Genomic DNA, 20,559 nt, shown 5'->3' on the forward strand with positions numbered 1-20,559 from the left:
ATGAAATTCAGGTCATTCATTCATTCAACAAACACTTAATGAGTGCCTTCAGTCACAGGCAACGTGTCGGGCTTTGAGTGTGCAGTGGTGAATGAAGACACATTGCCTAGTCTCATGCAGCTGGCATTCTGATGGAGGAGACAGACACTTAACAAATGAGTACGTAAACCAGATCATGGCACAGAGTGATGAGCGTAAAAGAGAGGCTTGGGAGAGATTGATGGAAAGGGGAAGGAAGGAAACACTCCCACGAGTCCAAGTGGCCCAAGTGAGGTCTCAGAAATCCTGCAAACTCCACCAAAGGCAGATTCCACCTCCTTTCTTCTCCCTTTGAGCCATTAGAATTTGCCATTTCCTGGAGTTGGGGGTATGTGTGTCTCTGTGTGTGTGTTTCAAGATGGCTCTAGGTGGCTCCAAAGAAAAAAGGTATTTGAGCACTCCAGCCTCAGAAACCCATAAGACAATCATTTCCAAAGCCTCTTCATCTATCTTGCCATGGTGGTCGCCACCACAGCTCTGAATTGTTAGCCCCATGTTACCGATGAGAAACAGACCTAAACAGAGGCAGTGCCATGCTCAAAGCCACACAGCTAGGAAGGAGCAAAGCTGGGATCCAACCCCAGGTCTGTCTGTCCATGTAGCACTCTTGACATCACCTTATACTGGGCCATGTCCAACATGGTCCCAGGACTCAGGGAAAGGTGGTTAACAGGAGGTCCACCCAGCTGGCAGTGCACAGTAACAAGTACCACCGAGGCTGCACACGCCACGCTTGGGTTCTAACAGCCTTTTCACCACATGTCCTGAGGTTAACAGACGAGTTAAATGGCTGGTCCACCCCCCACCCCCTTTTGGACAAGAATGTTCTAGATGAATCAGTGCTGGGGACATTGTTATGCCTAAGCTTTAGCTTAAATAGCCTTCAGAAAACTCAACATCTGGCAGGGACCCACCGGCTAAGTTCCATTTTTCATTAACAGAAGCTCCCAGTCAAGAGTGGGACAGCCAGCCAGATCTTTGTACAAACAGGACAGGTACTCATGACCCTGGGGCTGTTTTGCTAAAACTGCCTAAGACACAGGGTATGTCCAACTGTACTTCCAAAGGTTCTATTTTGTTTTCCATTTCAGCACTGAATTTTATTATTCGATTCTAAAATGGATGCACACTCATATACGTCGTAGAAGTAAGTGCATGAGATAAAGTCCCTCTCCTCAATGGCTGCCATGAAGTTCTTCCAGACTTTACTGTGCACATGCGAACACATATACACACACTGGTACACAGACATACATGTATGTAAATATTTTACAATAAACAGAATATTATACTGATGACTTTGCAAATCACTTACTTTCTACTTGAGAAACATTACGGATATCTTTCCATGTCAGGAAATCTACATAGAGTACTATATTCCTTTGAAAGTTTGCAGAATAAGGAGGCTGAGGCAGGAGAATGGCGTAAACCCAGGAGGCGGAGCTTGCAGTGAGCTGAGATCGCGCCACTGCACTCCAGCCTGGGCGACAGAGCGAGACTCCGTCTCAAAAAACAAAACAAAAAAAACCACAAAAGTTTGCAGAATATTTGGTTATATGGATATATGTGTGTATTCAACCATTCACTGCCCACTCTTGATGGGCATTTGGGTTAATTTCAGTTTTCACTGTTACAATGAAGTCCTTACACACAGATCTCTGCACCCTAGTGCAAGTGTTTCTGTATATACATTCCTAGAAGTGATATACTGGTCAAAGAAATGCACATTTAAAACTTTAACAGGGCTGGGCATGGTGGCTCACACCTGTAATCTCAGCACTTTGGGAGGCCAAGGCGGGTGGATCACCTGAGGTCAGGAGTTCGAGGCGAGCCTTACCAATATGGTGAAACCCCGCCTCTACTAAAAACACAAATATTAGCCAGGCGTGGTGGTGTGCACCTTTAGTTCCAGCTACTCAGGAGACTGAGACAGGAGAATTGCTCGAACCCGGGAGGTGGAGGTTGCAGTGAACTGAGATCGCACCACTGCACTCCAGCCTGGGTGACAGAGCGAGACTCCATCTCAAAACAACAACAACAAAACAAACTTTAACAAAAAATATCAAATTACCTTCCCCAAATGTTTACTTCAGTTCATACTCCTATGGCAAGATACATTGGGATTTCATCTTTTATTCTACAATTCTGTCTAGGCCCCCACATTAATTAACAGTGATAATGAGAAATGCAAATAAAGGTAGCCACTGTACTTTATTATTATTGTGTTTAACAATAATCCAAGGAGCCCAGATTTGTTGAGGTCTTCAATGAAACTGTCACTCTGCCAAGCTTTGTCCATGTATTATGACATTTCTTTCTAAAACAATTATCTAAGGTGGGTACTATTACAATCTCCATTTTACAGATGAGAGCACTGAGGCCCAGAGAGGCGAGTTATTTGCCCAACATCACACAGACATTAAGTGGTAAAGCTGAGATTTGAACTTAAGTAGCTTGGCTGCAGAGCCCACACTCTAACTGCCATGCTGAAGTGCTTTTACCCAAAGGACCCCTTAGCTCAGCCCCCAAAGAGGGCCAGGACCTTGTCATGACCTGCCATGGAGTGGGGCGGGGGGGGCGGGGAATGACGTGGCATGCTAGAACAACACATTTTCAGGCACCCCTCCTTGAAGACTCTGGCTGAGGGAAGGAAGGAGCTAAGGGACACCCTGATTACTCCAGGTTAGGCAGGTCTCTTGTCTGGAGACGCCAGCAGATTCTTTAAGGGATGAGAAGAGTTGTGGTGCTTTTGTGCACAGTTCTCCCATAAAACGGGCCCTTCCCCTTCCCTTGGTCCATAAACAAGTGCCAAACAATTTGAGAGAAAATACTCCTGAAGTCAGTGTCTCCAGGGAGTGAAGTGGCTAGAGGAAAGCATCGGGCCCACTTCCCCTAAGAGTGGGTGGTCATGGGAAGTCTAAGGGTCTTTTCTTTTCCCTTTCATCTCTTTCTGAAGAAGTAAAAATGAACAACCCTGGAGATGGCGGTGGGGGCCCTTCTGTCTGTGGAAATGCCGGGCAATGAACCAGCGGCACTTACTAAGAGGATTCAGCTGGTGACTCACACGGCAGTCCCTGGTGGGTGCCAGGTGAGTGGCCCCCACACAAGGCGGATATGACGCTGTTAAATTCAGACTTGAACTTAACAAAAAACCCAAAGTTCCAAGAATTCAAAATATGTGCCATCTCTGTGGACGTAGCCCAAATCAAAACAGTGTGGGCAGGTGCTGTGACTGGCTTGTCCTCAGATGGATGGTTGCATGCGGGTGCTGCCCAGGTGTGGGGCGGGGCCTCCATTTGCCTCCTGGCCATTCACTCATGCCTGGTTAAGCTTAGAGGTGTGAGCTGCGGCCAAGGACCTAGGATTTTTTTTCATAGTGTGAGGCTTGTTGACTCAGGAGGAAATCAGGAGCTAGACCAGAGTAACCAAGGGAACTTTCAGTGATGATGGAAATGCTCTATACCTGAGCCATTCAGTATGGCAGCCACCAGCCACATGTGGCTACTGGGCCCTTGCAATGTGGCTAGTATAACCAATAAGCTAATTTTTAAATTATATTTAATTCATTTAAACGTAAATAGCCACACACGGCTAGCGGATACCATATTGAACAACACAGATGTAGACTCTGGTTCCAACTGGCCATGCCAGTCCCACCAGCCTTCTTCTTGAGGCCAGCTGCAGTGCCACAAATACGGCTGAGTTGGAAGCATTCTTAGGGCCCTAGCACAGGAACTGGGCTAGGCTGGACCCTGGAATAGATGGGGAGATTCTTAGGTCTGGTCTACCTGAAGGAAGAAAAATATCCCATTCTTAGGTCTAATGACAAAGAAGGTCAAGAAGCCACAGTGTCCCATGAGTGGCTTCTCTACTATCATCTCATAGCCCAGTGCATACTCCCTGGTCAACAGCCTAGGTGCCTTGTAATTCCTGAGCTAGAGGAACCTTCCAGATCATCTTGTCCAACTACATCTTTTCAGACGTGAGACACAGCAAGAATGTGATAGACCTGGATCTTGACTCCAGGAGACCAGACTGCTCATTGACAGCCCTGTCCTCACATCTGGGTTAAGACTCAGTATGCAGCCCTGCTCAGATGTGTGCCCCTAAGATCTCCAGCACAGGATCTAGCTGCCAATTTTAACCAATTTAGCTCATAAGATAACTGTCAGCTCCAGAGTCAATGGTTCCCTTCTGTGACTTAGACTTAGGCGAAGACCCTGGGTTGTAGCTTGCCAAAACACACAGTCTCTAAGAGTTCCTGCACCCCTTTGAGCCTCTGTTTCTTCATCTGTAAAAGGAGCTGATAATGCTTACCTGTGGCTGTTCCAAAGATTAAATAAGTGATATAGGGTAATTGCTTAGGATACGATAAGGGTCAGTCCTCATACTTCCTTACCCCTCTCTGGTCATCAATCCGTCACCTTCCAGCAGAGACTTGCTGTATCAGGACTCTGGCGTGAACCCACCCCCTCCCTAATCTCTGCCCCTCCAACGCTGCACACCCCATATCTCCCCAAGCATGGAGGTACCTGGCAGGTTGAAGTTCTTCTGCTGCCGTGTGCACTGCGGGGAAGGGTGTAGGGGAGAAGGCGGCGTGGCACTAGGAGGGAGAGGGGGTGCTGGCGAGGAGGGCGTGGAGGACGTCGTGGAGGAGGGGTTGCTGCTGGAGTCTGGCTGGTAAGGGACAGGGATGTGGTCCTGCAGAGAGAAAACAGGGTAGGAGTCAGGGACAGGCAGGGAAGCAGAGACACAGCAGAAAGAGTGGGCTGAGCAGGAGAGGCCCCCACCCCAGCCCCTGCACCAACTCTTGCCCTTTCCTCAGCCACCAGATCCTTTCAAAGTCCCTCCTGCTTCATCAGCCCTGCTGGGCTGCATCCAGCTGTGGAAGGAACAGCCTCTGCAGTCGAATTCCTGTCCACTGCTTGGACCCCAGAGTGAAAGGTGACCGTGTAATGAAAACGACACAGGTGACAGCCACTCACCCTGTGCCTCTTTGATTCTGATAAACCCCATGCAGAGGTGTCCAGAGTACCCCTCCCAAACCAACACCTCTCCTCCCAAGTGTTTATTAAAGAATCAACAGTCTGACAGCTCCAGAGAGAATGTGAGAGGGAGCCTTCAGCATCTTAGCTCGGGTCACAGCTGGAACCAGCACTGCCTCTCTTCATGCCAGACCAGCTCAAAAACAAGGAGAGAGAAAGAATCCATGTGTGCATTTTCGGAATGGCCTGCTGGGGTGGACTTAGGAGCACAGTAGTGGGTTGAACGGCGTCCCACAAAAGACGTCCACCCAGGACCTCTGAATCTGATCTTATTTAAACTAAGGGTCTTTGCAGACATAATTTAAGGTAAGGATCCCGAGATGAGATCATCCCGGATTCGGGTGAGTCCTAGATCCAATGACAAATATCCTAAATCCAATGACAAATATCCGAATCATCCTGGATTCAGGTGAGTCCTAAATCCAATGAGACACATGGAGAGGGAAGTCACATGAAGATGGAGGGAGAGATTGGAGTGATGCAGACACAAGCCAAGGGTTGCTGGAGCCACCAGAGACTGGGAGAGAGGCATGGAACAGATTGTCCTTCAGAGCCTCCAGAAGGCAACCCTGTTGGCATCTTGACATTGAATTTCTGGCCTCTAGAACTGTGTGAGAATAAATTTCTGTTGTTTCAGCCACCCAGTTTATATTCTTTTGTTACAGCAGCACCAGAAAATTAGTATCAGCAGGATCTGGAGTCAGGAAAACCTGGACTCAAAGTCCACAGCCACCTCTTTTCTGTGCATCCTGGGCAAAATGCCTAATCTTTCCATTCCTCAGTTTTGTCCTCTGTAAAATGGGAATAATGATAACATCAAGTGCACAGGGCTGCATGAAGATCAAATGATGTGGAAGAATGGGAGGGAGGGAGGCAGGCAGGGAGGAACAGTAGCTGATATAGAGGCATGGGAGGGAGGGAGGCAGGCAGGGAGGAACAGTAGCTGTATGTATTTGCAGGCATGTTCTCCTGGAAAGTGATAGATTGGTGCTGCCTAAAGCTTGAAAAGCATTTCACCTCTTTGGGACTTTTTGCTTTCACCAGATGGCAAGAGATGAACAAAAGCAGCAAACCTCCACATGACATAAAAGGGATTCCTGCCTCTCAAAGCCAGCAGAGCTAAGTGTTCCCAGGGGAGCCTTCATCTGTTCACCCACAGGACCGTGGTCACTTGATCCCTCCATTACTCAGAGGTCCACTACTCATGTGGACCAGGTACTCAAAGATGCTTTAGTGTGGTCAACAGGTATGCTTATCTGCCAACTCCAAGAGTAGGTGTGGTGAACACCCAATAGCAAAGGAGGTCAAGGGCAGAAGGGGAAATGGACATTCTCTGTCTACTCAGGCTTACTGGGTGTCCAGCCAGGTTGTATATTTCACCCTCCCAAAGCATACTCTACTGCCACTAGATCCACACTGCTTCTGGGTCAGTGAGTCTCTCTTTATCCCATTTTTTTTTGTTTGTTTGTTTTTTTTAGATGTGGTCTCATTCTGTGGCCTGGGCTGGAGGGTAATGGCATGATCACGGCTCACTGTAGCCTCAGCCTCCTGGGTTCAAGCGATCCTCTCATCTCAGCTTCCTGAGTAGCTGGGACCATAAACATGAACCACCACGCCCAGCTTTAAAACACTGTTTTTTTGTAGACACAGGGTCCCACTATGGTGCCTACGCTGGTTTCAAACTCTTGGGCTCATGCGATCTGACCCTCCCACCTCAGCCTCCCAAAGTGCTGGGATTACAGGTGTGGGTCAATGCTCTCGAACTCCTTATCCTTAACATGGGCTAAGAACATCCACCTTGTAGGTCTGTTGTGAAGTTTAAACGAGTTATGTATGTACCTACCTCCTTTGTATTGAGTAGAGGTGCTTTATCATCAATAAATGGTAGCCATTATGTTAATGATAGTATGTTTCTATAATTAAACTTTTTATTTTGAGATCATTGTGGATTCACATGTAGTTGTAAGAAGAGAGAGATCTTATGTTTCCTTTGCTCAGTTTTCTCCACTGATAACATCTTATGAAACTATAGTACAATATCACAGCCCAGATACTGAACTGATACAGTCAAGATACAGAACAGATCCATCAAAACCAAGATCCCTCATGTTGCCCATTTATAGCCATACCCATTTCCTGCTCTCTCCTCACCATCCTCTCCCCATATTTAACCCCTGGCACCTCTAATCTATTCTCCACATCTGTGGAGAATAATGTTATACTAAATAGTGTTATTTAGTATAATAAACACTAGTTGTATGTGGGTTTTTTTTTTTTTTTTTTTTTTTTTTTTTTTTTTTTTTGAGATAGAGTCTTGCTACATTACCCAGGCTGGTCTCAAACTCCCGGGCTCAAGCAATCCCACTGCCTCAACCTCAATCCCAAGTAGCTGGGATTAGAGTTGTACACCCTGGTGCCCAGCTCTACTCTCAGTTTCTATAATTTTATAATTTCACTGTTTTATAAATTGAATCATACAGTATGTAACCTTTTCAGACTGCATTTTTTCACTCAGAATAATTATAAATTCATCCAAGTTGTTGCATGTATTAATAGTTTCTTCCTTTCAATTGCTGAGTTTCTTCCTTTTGATTGCTGAGTAGTACTCTATGATATGGATATATCAGAGTTTGTGTAACCATTTACCCACTGAAGGACATGTAAGTTGTTTTCTATTTTTCGCTATTGTGGATAAAGCTGCTATAAACATTTCTTTACAGGATTTATGTTAACATATGTTTTTATTTCTTTGGAACAAATGCTCAGAAGTGTAGTTTCTGGATAATATAGTAATAACATGTTTAGTTTTAAAAGGAAATGCAAAAACTGTTCTCTAGAGTGGCTGCACCATTTACACCAGCAATGTAGGAATGACTGATATTTCTCTGCATCTTAGCCAGTGTTTGGTGTTATCACTCTTTGTTATTTTAGCCTTTCTAATTGGAGTGTAGTGATACCTCATTGTGCTTTGATTTGCATTTCCTAATGGCTAATAATATTGAACTTCTTTTCATGTGCTTACTTGCCATCTGTATATCCACTTTGGTCTTGATGACTGTATCTATATAAGAAGTCTTGAGATCAGGTAGACTGATTCCTCTCACTTCATTATTTTTCAAAAGAATAAAGCTATTGCAGATATTCTAGTTCCTTTGCCTTTTCACATAACTTTTAGAATAATCATGTCTTTACTCATAAAAAATAATCTTTCTCGGATCTTGATATAAATTGTGCTAAACCTATATATGAATTTTGAGGAGAACTGACTTCTTAACTATGTTGAATCTTCCAATCCATGAACATGGTATGGGTATCAGTTTCCTAGAGCTGTTGTAACAAAGTACTATAAACTGAGTGGGTTAAAACAACAGAAATTTATTCTCTCACAGTTTTGGAGGCCAAAAGTCCCAAGTCAAAGTATTGGCAAGGCCGTGTCTCAGGATCCCTCTGAGACTTTAGGTAGAATCCTTGTTTGCCTCTTCCTACCTTCTGGTGGTGGCCAGCAATCCTTGTCATTACTTGGATTGCAGCTGCATCACTCTAATCTCTGCCTTTGTTGTCACATGGTGCTCTCCCTGTGTGTCTCTGTTTCTCTTCTCCTCTTCTTATAAGGCCGAAAGTCATATTGGATTAAGGAACCATCCTTCCAGTACACCCTCATCTAAACTTGATTATATCTGCAAAGTTCCTATTTCCAAAGATCACATTCACAGGTCCTGGAGGTTACAACTTTAGCATATCCTTGTGGGGAATACAGTCAGACCCACAGTGGTATCTGTCTCCATTTCTTTTGATCTGTGTTTCCTTTCACCAGCATTTTGTAGTTTTCAGTGTACAAGCCCTATACATGTTTTATCAGATATACACCAAAGTGTTTCCATTTTGTTCAGCAATTGTAGATGGCATGTTTCTAATTTAGTTTCCATATGTTAATTGCTAGTGTATAGTAAATATAACTGATTTGGGCTGGGCACGGTGGCTCGCACCTGTAATCCCAGCACTTTGGGAGGCTGAGATGGGCAGATCACAAGGTCAGGAGTTCAAGACCAGCCTGGCCAATATAGTCAAACCCCATCTCTATGAAAAATACAAAAATTAGCCAGGTGCAGTGGCACACACCTGTAGTCCCAGCTAGTTTGGAGGCTGAGACAGAAGAATCGCTTGAACCTGGGAGGCAGAGGTTGCAGTGAGCTGAGATCATACCACTGCACTCCAACCTGGGTGACAGAGCGAGACTCCATCTCAAAAAAAAAAAAAAAAAAAAGAAATATAACTAATTTGTATTGATCGTGTATTCTGTGACCTTGCTGAATTCACTAATTAGTTCTAAGAACTTTTTAAAAAATATATTCTTTGGGACTTTTGTATTTTCTTTGGGATTCTCTACATAGATGATGATGTCATTTGCAAATAAGGACATTTTTATTTCCCCCTTTCCTATCTGCACGTCTTGTTTCCTTTTCTTGCCTTAATGCATTGGTCAGAACTTCTAGCACTGTGTTGAATAAGAATGGTGAGAGTGGATGTCCTAGCTTGTTCCCAGTTGTAGAGGAAAACATTCAGTTTTTCATCACTAAGTATGTTAGCTGTAGTATTATTTTAGGTGCTTTTATCAAGTTGAGGAATTTCCTCATTTTTACTTTTCTGGTTTCTTTTACCATGAATGGTTGTTGAATTTGGTCAAACAATTTTTTGTATCAATTGATATAACCATGTTATTTTTTATTCTTAGCTTGTTAATATGGCAAATTATGTTAATTGATTTTTCAGATACTGAACCAGTCTGTTATCCCTGGAATAAACTCCACTTGTATATATTGCTGACCTCTATTTTCTAAATATTTTGTTAAGAATTTTCACATCTATATTAATGAAGAATATTAGTCTGTAGTTTTCCTTTTCTGTACTTTGGCTTTCAAATCAGGGTAATATTGGCATATATCATGAATTGGAAAGTATACTCTTCTATTTTTTGGAAGAGATTGTGTACAGTTGGTGTTAATTCTTCTTTAGACATTTGGTAGTATTCTCCGGTGACACCATCTGGAGATTTCTTTTTTTGGAGTAAGATAGTTTTAAAATTACAAATTCAGTTTCCTTAATGTTTACAGGGCTATGCAAATTATACATTTCATATTGGGTGAGTTGTGGAAGTTTGTGATTTTCAAGGAATTGGCTTATTTCATTTAAGCTAAAAAATGTATATGTGTAGCATTGTTTGTATATTCTCTTTTTGTCCATTTGATGACTGCAGAGTCTGTAGAGATGTCCCTTCTCATTCCTGATAATTGTAATCAGAGTTTTCTCTTTGTTGGTCATGCTACAGGCTCATCAATTTCATTTTTAATTTCTGTTTTATTTTTCCTGCCTTCCTGTGAGTTAAACATTTTTTAGAATTTCATCTTGACATAGCTAGAGTATTTTTGAGTGTATCTCTTCCTATAGCTTTTTAAATGGCTGCTGTAGGTATTATATTATATACGCATAACTTATTGCAGTCTACTGGTGTTGACATTTTACTAGTTTGAGTGAAATGTTTCTTTATGTCCTTACCCTCCCCCTTTAATAATTGTCTTAAATATTTCCTGTACATATATATAGAACCACATCAGAAAGTGTTATAATTTTTGCTTCAACTCTCAAGCATAATTTAGAAAATTTAAGAAGAGAAGGTATATGTACTATCGTATCTACTAGTATTTGTATACTTTTTATTGTTTCCTGATTTTCCAAGGTTCTTTATTACTTCTTTTCTGTTTAGAAAATACTTTTCAGTTATTCTTTCAGGGTAGATATACTTATCACAAATAGTTTTCCTTCGTCTGACAATGTCTTGATTTCTCTTTCATTTTTGAAGAACATTTTCACTATGCATGGAATTCTGAATTGAAAACTTTTCTTTCAGCACGTGAAAAAATGCTGTGCCACTTTCTTCTGGCCTCCATGGGTTCTGATGAGAAATTTGTTGTCATTTGAATGGTTTCTCCCATAGGTATTGTTCCTCTGTTGTTGCTTTCAAGATGCTTTTGTCTGTCTTCAGTTTTCAGAAGTTTGACATGACATATCTTAGCATGGATTTCTTTGAGTTGATCTTCTTTGGTGTTTTCTGAGATTCTTTAATCTGTAAGTTTATGTCTTTTGCCCAGTTTGGGAAGTTTTCAACCATCATGTCTTTAAGAACATTTTCAGCTCTGTCCTCTTTCTCCTCTTCTCTCTTTCCAGGACACCAATGACACCAATGTTAGATTTTTTATTATAATCCCCAGGGGTCCTTGCTACTCTGCTCAGGCCATTTTCTCTCTGTTATCCAGACTGTGTAATGTCTATCACTCTATCTTAAAGTTCACAAATTCTTTCCTCTGCCCCATCCATCTTGTTATTCAGTCCATCTACTGAATTTTTTATCTGGTTATTATATTTTCTAATTGTATGTTCTAAATTTTCTAAATGCTTCTTCTTTTTATCTTCCGATTCTTTGCTGACACTTTCTGTTTCTTTTCAGGGACTTCTTATGTTTTCATTAGTCTCAAGAATGTTCATAATTGCTTATTGAAGTATTTTTATAATGAATGCTTTAAAAGTGTCATCAGATAATTCTAAAATCCCAGTCATCTCAGCATTGGCTTCTATTGATTGTCTTTCTTTTTCTATTCAGCTTGAGATCTTTCTGCTTCTTGCTACGACAAGTAATTTTCAATTGAAGCGTGAACACGTGAGTATTATGTTGTGAGACTCTGAATCTTATTTAAACTTCTTGTTTTTGCTGGATTCCTGTGACATTGCTCTAGCAGAGAAAGGGGAGGTACTGCCTTGCTATTGCCAGGGATGGGTAGAAGTCTAAGTTCTCCATTCAGCTTCTGTTAGACCCTGAAGAGGGGAGGAGTTTCTCATTATTGCTGGGCAGAGGTAGAAATCCAGCTCCCCCATAGACCTTCGCTGATACCACTCTTGCTGGGAGGGGTAAGAATGTTAAAAAGCAGGGAGCAGACTTGTTAATGATGGTGGTGGCAAAAGCTCTGACTCTTCACTAGGTCTCCTCGAATCCTCCCTCAGCAGGTGTGGGAAGGAGTGCTGCATGATTGCTGGGTGAGGGGGGTGTTCACTCCCACAAGCAGGGATGACAGTCCCTATTCAGCCTTCTCTAACACCAGCCTGGCAGAAGGATTGGGATGCCAGGGTTCAGCTTGACAAGGATGGGAGTCTAGATTCCCTACTTGATCTTTGCTGTTATGGGTGGGTAGGGCAACAGATTTTTCTGTGGTGTTTGGCTGTGGCGTTTGGTTGGTTATTGGGTAAAAGTTTTCTTGCTAAGCTGTCCCTTTCCTGGGCCTTCGACTAGATGGGGCAGGCTTTTGTTGGGGCTTTTATTGTTTTTAACCCATTGACACATCCAGGGTGCCAGCTTCTTCAGTTCTAAGTCTGGGATACATGGAGCTAAAAGAAGTCTCAGACGGCCAGGCACGGTGGCTCATGCCTGTAATCCCAGCACTTTGGGAGGCCAAGGCAGGTGGATCACAAGGTCAGGAGTTCAAGACCAGCCTGGCCAACATAGTGAAACCCTGTCTCTACTAAAAATACAAAAAAAGTTAGCCAGGTGTGGTGGCAGGTGCCTGTAGTCCCAGCTACTTGGGAGGCTGAGGCAGGACAATCGCTCGAACCTGGGAGGCAGAGGTTGCAGTACACCAAGATCGCGCCACCGCACTCCAGCCTGGGTGACAGAGTGAGACTACATCTTAAAAAAAAAAAAAAAAAAAAAAAAAAAAGAGGCCTCAGGGAACTTGCCACTGTGTCATTGCTTGGGTCCCTAGCTGGTCTGCCTCCTTCTTGCCCTCTTTCAGAGTGGTCTTATGTTTATTTTATATACAATGTCCTTTGTTTATAGCTGTACAGTTGACCCTTGAACAACACAGGTTTGCATTGCACTGGTCCACTTATATGTGAATTTTCTTCCACCTCTGCCACCTCTGAGGCAGCAAGACCAACCCCTCCTCTTCCTCCTTTTCCTCAGCCTACTCAACATGAAGACGACAAGGATGAAGACCTTTATGGTGATCTGTTTCCACTTAATGAATAGTAAACATATATTTTCTTCCTTATAATTTTCTTAGTAACATTTTCTTTTCTTTAGCTTACTTTATTGTAAGAATATAACATATAAGACATAGAACATACAAAATACATGTTAATAAACTCTGTGTTATTGGTAAGGCTTCTGATCAACAGTGGGCTATTAGTAGTTATGTTTTTGGGGCATCAACAGTTATATGTGGATTTTCAACTGTGGGGGTGGGGTTGGCATCCCTCACCCCCATATTGTTCAAGGGTCCACTGTACTTAGTGGGAGGAATACGGAAAAGTAAAATTACTCCATCTTCCTGGAAGCAGAGTAACTAATATTGTTAGTTCATTTAATCCTGGCAGCAAACCTGCAAGTTAGGTGTTATCTCTGGAGGGAGAAACTAGACTCACTCCAGAGAGTCTCCAAGAAAGGGAGACTCAACTATGATTGTGTAGACAGAGAAATGAATATTGGTCCCATGGACAATTAACATTCCCAAGCTATAGAATTTTCCTTGGAATAACAGATCTCTCCAGTTTGATCTCTAATCCTGCGTGGGAGAAATAAATGTGAGTCCCAGTAGAAGGCAGGGAATATCTGACCACTTGGACATAGTCTTACTATTCTAGGCAAGACTGTGCTCTAGTTCATTCTAACCACCTGCCAGGCAAGACCACCTTGAAAGTAACTCTGATCCAACATTAGTAGAAAGGCATCAGGAAGCCTTCTCACTCTATCTTGTCTAATGGTAATTGCATTTCCATAACAATGGACATACTGGTGTAAGGAATAATATGTCAGTGACATGTGGAGCAAACATTTATCATTTATGACTATGATATAGAGAGAAGCTCCCACTCAGCCCAGGGGGCAGGTGAGGTTTTTCAAGAAAGTTGGGGGCCAATTATATTATACGAGGAAAAGAAAGGCATCTACCCACCCTCCCAAGCCTTGCTCTTTGAACTTGCTGGCAAATTTCAAGAAGTTTCCATAGATGCTCTGCAAAAAGATGGTCATTGTCTAACTTTAAAAAAAAAAAACACCATATAGGTTTGTGCTTCTGCATGGACATTTGTCAGCTTATCTGTCTCATCCTCTAGACTAGGCACTCCTTGAGAACAGGGAATATGTTATATGCATCAGCACTTAGCAATGTGCCAGTCACACAGTCACATGGTGGCCACTACTCAATAAATGTGTGCTGGATGAAGGAAAAAAGAAAGGAAGAAATGAAAAGAGGAAGGGTTGTATGGATGAAAAGGAGAGACGGATAGAGGAGGATCTATTTCCTCCCACTAGACTGTTACTTATTCATCTTGGAATCTGTAAAACTAAGCAAGAAACAAAAACAGAGGAGGTAACTAATCAATGTTATATGAATGAATGAATGAATTAAGCAATTGAAAGGAAGAAAGGATAGAGGGAAAGAGGGAGAGAGGGAGAGAAAATTGTCTTTATGGTGGAAGGATGTATCTCTACCTCTTTGAGGACAGACTCATTAATACATATAGTACTTACTTCTCCTGGCAGAATTGTTACAACAGGCGGGAAAATATCTTCTGCAGGTCAAACTCAGATCTGTGTCTGAATAGGACCAGCAGCTGGCGGTTGTGTTCCATCAGAAGGAAACTTATTAAACTCTACCAGATCATGCAGGGAAAGGCTAATGGCATAATTCCTCTTTCTGAACACAGATGAGAGCTGGAAACATCCATCAGAGACCGTCCAGTCCAACCACTTCATTCTGTAGGAGGTGATGCTGAGACTCTAAGGTAGGAGGAATGGACTCCTCCTGGAGTCACACAGAGCATTAGTGGCCCAGGTCCCAAGTCCTGGCCCAGAAGCAAAAACACAAGGTTGTGCCAAGTAATAAGAAATTCACATCTGACTCTGGAACTCAAATAGAAGCACGTTCATCACCAGGTTTCCACTTCACTCAGCTGAGCACTGATTTGGACATGGTGGTGATGGTCACTGTTCTCCCATGGAAACTTTCTAAGGAAACTGTCCTCACCCTCCAACCCAACAGCCTTGGTTCAGTGAACTGTCCCAAACAGACACACCTGTCTTGTGACCTCCATAGCCCACTCCCAACACAGGACCATAGGCCAGAGCATAATGGCAGCTGACCAGTGACCTATAATATGGGATGGAATAATGAGATACGCCATTAGGAAGAAGAGCATTAGGAGCAAAGGCTGAGATAAGATGAGGTTCAAAGAGAACAGGGGAGCCACAACAGGCCAGAAAACAAAGAAGCCAAAGGTCATAAGGAGTATGAACTATATGGAGGCAGAAGCAATGATAAAGGAAAGAAAGACAAAAGTAGAAGATGAAGAAACCAACCAACAGTAACAACACATCAGAGCAGACCCACAAAGAGTAGCTAAGTCAGGGACACGATGGAAGACCAAAATAATGGCCCATGGGCTTGCTTTGGGTCCAAGGAGCTGGATTGAGCTCAAGACTGTCCTCCATGTCTAGTTTCATAAGGTCCAGATCCTAAATGATGATTTCCCTTTCTCTGAATTGCCCCATGTCCACCCTTTACAAAAGACAACTCATTTTGCAGAGCCAGCCTAAGCAGGTCTCTGTACCTTGCAACCAACCAACAAAAGTAAGCCAGCATGCAGGCACTTCAAACAGCTTGAATACAGCAGGCAGAGATTCAGCCTCTGCCACTACTGCAGATGGTAGTTTTGATGCCTTGATGTGGAAGTACAAGGGTTGTAGATTGGTCCCATAAGGAATTGGCAGATGCTACTGCTGCTGCTTCTCCTCCTTCCCTCTCCTCCATTCTCCTCATCCACCCCACTCTGTCTTCCTCTTCTTCCTCCTTCTTTCTCCTTCTCTTCCTCTTCCTGCTTCCTTTCCTCCTCCTTCCCCCTTCCTGTTCCTCCTGCCTCTTCCTTCTCCTCTTTCTCTGTCTTTGTCATCATCAAGCTATTTCCATGCCCTGAGTACTCAGCATTGGACTAAAATCCTTTATACATATCATACATCGAATCCTGTCTGCAACCCCAATAATACCTCCTATTATGCCTATTTTACATAAAGGAAAACTAAGGCAGACAGATCTTGAGATAACTGGCCCACAATCACACAGCAAGTTAAAGACCTGAGTTGCAAGCCCAGACTTCCTGACTCCAAAATCTACACTCTAACCACTGTGCTAGGTGAAAAAGCAGGGCCTTTGTGAACTGGATTGACTGAACTAGACAGGAGACAAGAAAAAGAGCAGTGAAAAAAAATCTTCAGACCAAATTGGCTCAGAAACTTATTGCACTAACCACGTCATTGCCTGACAAGAAGAATCTGTGTGAAGCCAGCAAGAAGGGAAAGAGGGGAAAAAATAACCCAGCCCTATGATAGATCCTGTCCACCTTCATGTCAAAGCTGCTTTCTTAATAGAGGTTAATTTATTTCCCTTATCAAATTCTCCTGCTGGCAGACAAGCAGAACAATGTCACAGTCACTGATCTATCTGACCTATGTTTCAGTCTCATCTGACACCAAGAGGCTCATGGTGCCTGTAAAGCCAGAGAGAAAGGTCTCAAGGTGGTTCTGAGCTCCTCACCCCTCAAAATGTCACAAAGGAAAGAATGGGTTATAAGGGATGCACAGTTACTATAGTTCCCAGAAGCCTCGCTATTTGAACTTACTCAGCCCTCCCAGCAGTGGGGATCCCCTCTCCTAAAGACCTGTATCTTTTGTGAATAACAAAGGAAAAGTGGACCCAGCCTGACGTTTTGATCAAAGGCCCCTAAATTTAAGCTGATAATAATAGCTAGAATCTCCTGGATATTAACTGTGGGCCAGTAAGTACACTGAGTGCATTTAAATGTTGATTATTGAATTCCATCCTCATAACAACTGTCTGAGGTTGGTGTTCTTATTGCCTGCCATGGGCAGTTTAAAATATGACTACAAATCTGTGGACTCTTCCCACTAAGAGTTGAGGTCTGTGTTTCTTCCCTTTGAATCTGAGCAGGCTTGTGACTGCTTCCATCAGTAAAGAGCAGCAGAAGTGACACTGTCAAAGTTCCACCTGTTTGCTAATTCATTTGCTCTTTGAGCCATGAGCTGCCATGTAAGAAGCCCAACTACCCTGAGGCAGCCATATTGTGAGGACACCCAAGCATTACAGCAAGTCCATATACAGGTGCTCTAGTTGACAACTCTGCTGAACCCATGCTTCGACTCAACCCAGCCCAGGTACCAGGCATGGAGTGAAAGAGCCTCTGAATCAGGGGTCAAAAAACCTTTTCTGTAAAGATTCTGACAGTAAATAATTTAGGCTTTGCAGGCCATGCAGTCTCTGTCATGACTACTCAACTCTGACATTATAGCACAAAAGCAGCCACAGAAATATGGGTATGACTGTGTTTCAATAAAATTTTATTTACGAAAGTAGGTGGTGGGCTGGATTTGGCCTGTGGGCCATAGTTTGTCAATCCCTGTTTTAGATGACTCCAGCCCTTATCTGTGTGAGTCTTCCCAGTTGATTCCCATCATGGAGCAGAGACAAACCACTCCCTCTGCTCTCTGTCCTAATTCTTGACCTACAGATTCTGTGAGTATAATAAAAGGATGATTGTCATATGCCACTAAGTTTGGGTGGTTTGTTGTGCTGCAGTAGATAACTGGAACACCCCATTTTACATACAGGAAAACTGAGGCTCAGAGAGATTAAGTTACTTGTTCAGTCCCACAGCTAATAAGCAGAGGAAGCCCTGGCTGGCTGCCAGGTTTGCCTGATTCCAGAAGCCAGCTTCACTCAACTGCTGAAATGATGCCACAAGGAGCCAGATGGTAAACGGCTTCGAGATAGAAATGGCGGGGGAGATAGCTCAAGAGAAAGGGGACACATGAGCTTTGTGGGGAGACATGGAAGGAGAGGTCAGAGATAGAGGAGGGACCAAACGATGCATGGCCTTTCAGGCTGCAGTAGAGTCTGATTTGTTTTCTAGATGCAATCGAAAGCTATTGGATGGTTTTTAAGCAGGGCATGGCATCATTCAAATTGCATTCATTAAGTATCACTCTAGCTGATGTGTGGGAAATGGATTGGGAAGGGGGCAATCCTCTCTCTGTGCATTGCCAATGAATAGTGACTCGGCTATCACAATGTTCCTCTAGGACCTGAACACAGGTCAGTGCCCTCCTGATCCTTGGGCTAATGCGCTTTTTCCACTGATATAGTTTGGATATTTGTCTCCTCCAAATCTCATGTTGAAATTTGAACCCAATGTTGGAGGTAGGGCCTAGTGGGAGGTGCTTGGGTCACAGGGGTGGATCCCTCATGAAGAGTTTGGTCTCTTTTTTTTTTTTTTTTTTTTTGCAGTAATGAGTGAGTTCTCACCCTATTAATTCCTACTAGAGCTGGCTGTTTAAAAGAGCCTGGCACCTCTCTCCCCTTGCCTTCCCTCCCCTCCCTCCCCTCTTCTCCTCTCACCTCCCCTCTTCTCTCACCCTCTCTCTCTCTCCCTCTCCCTCCTTCTCTCTCTCACACACGCGTTTCCTTCCTTCCTTTCGCCTTGTGATGCCTGCTTCCCTTCACTGTCCAACATGAGTAGAAGCAGCCTGTGGCTTCCCCAGAAGCAGATGCTGGTGTCAGGCTTCTTGTACAGACTGCAGAACTGTGAGCCAAATAAACATTTTTCTTTATAAATTACCCAGCCTCAGATATTCCTTTATAGCAATGCAAGTGGACTAAGACATCTACCTTCGACATAATGCATGAAAGCTTTGAGATGCTTGGGAAATCACCTGCTGGTGGGTGCAATCTTTGCTTCCTACTGTGAAGCTGGGCAAACCCCTGGGATAGATTTGGTACAGTCCCATCAGCAGATCAAATAAAGGATATGGAAATCATGCCAGAAATTTCTGGGCCACAACTGAAAGAAAGATGCACAGAGGGGCCCAGTGCTGACCTCTGTCTGAGGGTAGAAGCCAACCAAATTGCCTGTTGCTCAGAGCTCAGGGCCCCAAAGAAAACCCACCCATCCAGCCTCTACCAGAAGCTCAGAAATAGACCCCTATTCCTTGGAGGTCTGATCCGACAGATGTGTCAGAAAGCCCAGAACCATCTGCAAAGTTGGTCCTGGAAGATGGTGTTATAGTGTGGCAGGGTCGCCACCCAAATCTCATCTTGAATTGTAGCTCCCACAATTCCCACATGTCATGCGAGGGACCCAGTGGGAGGTAATTGAATCACGGGGGCTGGTCTTTCCTGTGCAATTCTCGTGATAGGGAATAAGTCTTACAAGATCTGATGGCTTTATAGAGGGGAGTTTCCCTGCATAAGCCGTCTCTTGTCTGCCATCATATAAGATGTGCCTTTCACCTTCCGCCATGATTGTGAGGCCTCCCTAGTCACACAGAACTGTGAGACCATTAAACCTCTTTCTCTTCATCAATTACCCAGTCTCAGGTATGTCTTTATCAGCAGCATGACACAGACTAATACAGATGGCAAAACCTGTCACAGAGCAAAGCAAGTGAGGTCTGGACCACTAACGAAACTCCTTTTAAGTCTCTCCTCCCATCCATTGTGCCTTCCTGGACACCCTCATCCATTCTCATTCCGACATGGCCTCTCTCTAAATTAGATTTCTGGCACACAAACCTCTCCACTGATTGCTGGATGTCCCTCAAGCTTTACTCAACACAAACATCACAGAATTAGGGAAGCTGAGATGGGTTGGGAGGGAGCGCCATACTTCCAGATCAACCCTTCCTCCCTCCTACCCCTCACCCAGCAGTGCCAGCCCCACATGCCCAGACCCAGCAGAAGCCCAGCCTTACCTTGTTGATTTTGTTGGTTTTGGGGAGCGTCTGACTGATGTGCAGGTCTGAATACCGAGGTGGCTTCCGTAGAGGGTTGTTGATGTCACATGGAACGGACTCTGTCCGGACTAACCTTGCTGGATCCGTAGGGGTAAAAACATTGATTTGGGAATTTAAGTATCACTTTGTCTTTGGTTATGCCAGGAGAGCATAGCTCAGATCCCACCTCTTAGGCCCAGCCTCTAGACTGGAGGACAATTCACTAAAAGTGATCATCGTTCTGTGGTGGGATCCGGGTATTCTCTGTGGTTTGCAACATATTTCTATTGTCCATATATGACTTTTGACAATTAAGATGATAATAATAAAACTAAAGCTATCAGGGTTTTAAAAATACCATAATTGTTTCATATTGGCAGACTCAAAATTCATTTTAAATACACGAGATTCCTGATTTCTCAGGGCCTGTGATGAGTGGAAAAGCTCATCACGGTGCCCTGTCCCTAACTTTCTAACCTCTGTGTTAGGATCATCTTTCATTACTTTTGGGATTTCTCAGGCCTAAGCAGCCTGCCGCACATTGAAACACTTTGTCCTAAACAACCCTGGATCCCTGAAAGAAAGACA

At 43.6% G+C, this 20,559-nt stretch overlaps 1 protein-coding gene across 3 annotated transcripts in view; it reads right to left on the reverse strand.

Moving 5' to 3' along the window:
* KSR2 (kinase suppressor of ras 2) overlaps window positions 1-20,559 on the reverse strand; it is a 506,936-nt gene that overhangs the window by 70,922 nt on the left and 415,455 nt on the right. For 2 of the 3 annotated variants that reach the window (XM_005572357.5, XM_015431615.3), the window contains exons 9-10: window positions 19,951-20,075; window positions 4,572-4,740 (exon numbers count right to left, since the gene is read on the reverse strand). In XM_005572357.5, coding sequence (XP_005572414.1) covers window positions 4,572-4,740; window positions 19,951-20,075 — 294 coding nt within the window. The remainder of the gene's footprint in view (window positions 1-4,571; window positions 4,741-19,950; window positions 20,076-20,559) is intronic. The other variant, XM_005572358.5, reaches the window with a different exon arrangement.

Source organism: Macaca fascicularis, chromosome 11, assembly GCF_037993035.2.
Source record: "Macaca fascicularis isolate 582-1 chromosome 11, T2T-MFA8v1.1".
NCBI classification, from domain to species: Eukaryota; Metazoa; Chordata; class Mammalia; order Primates; family Cercopithecidae; genus Macaca; species Macaca fascicularis.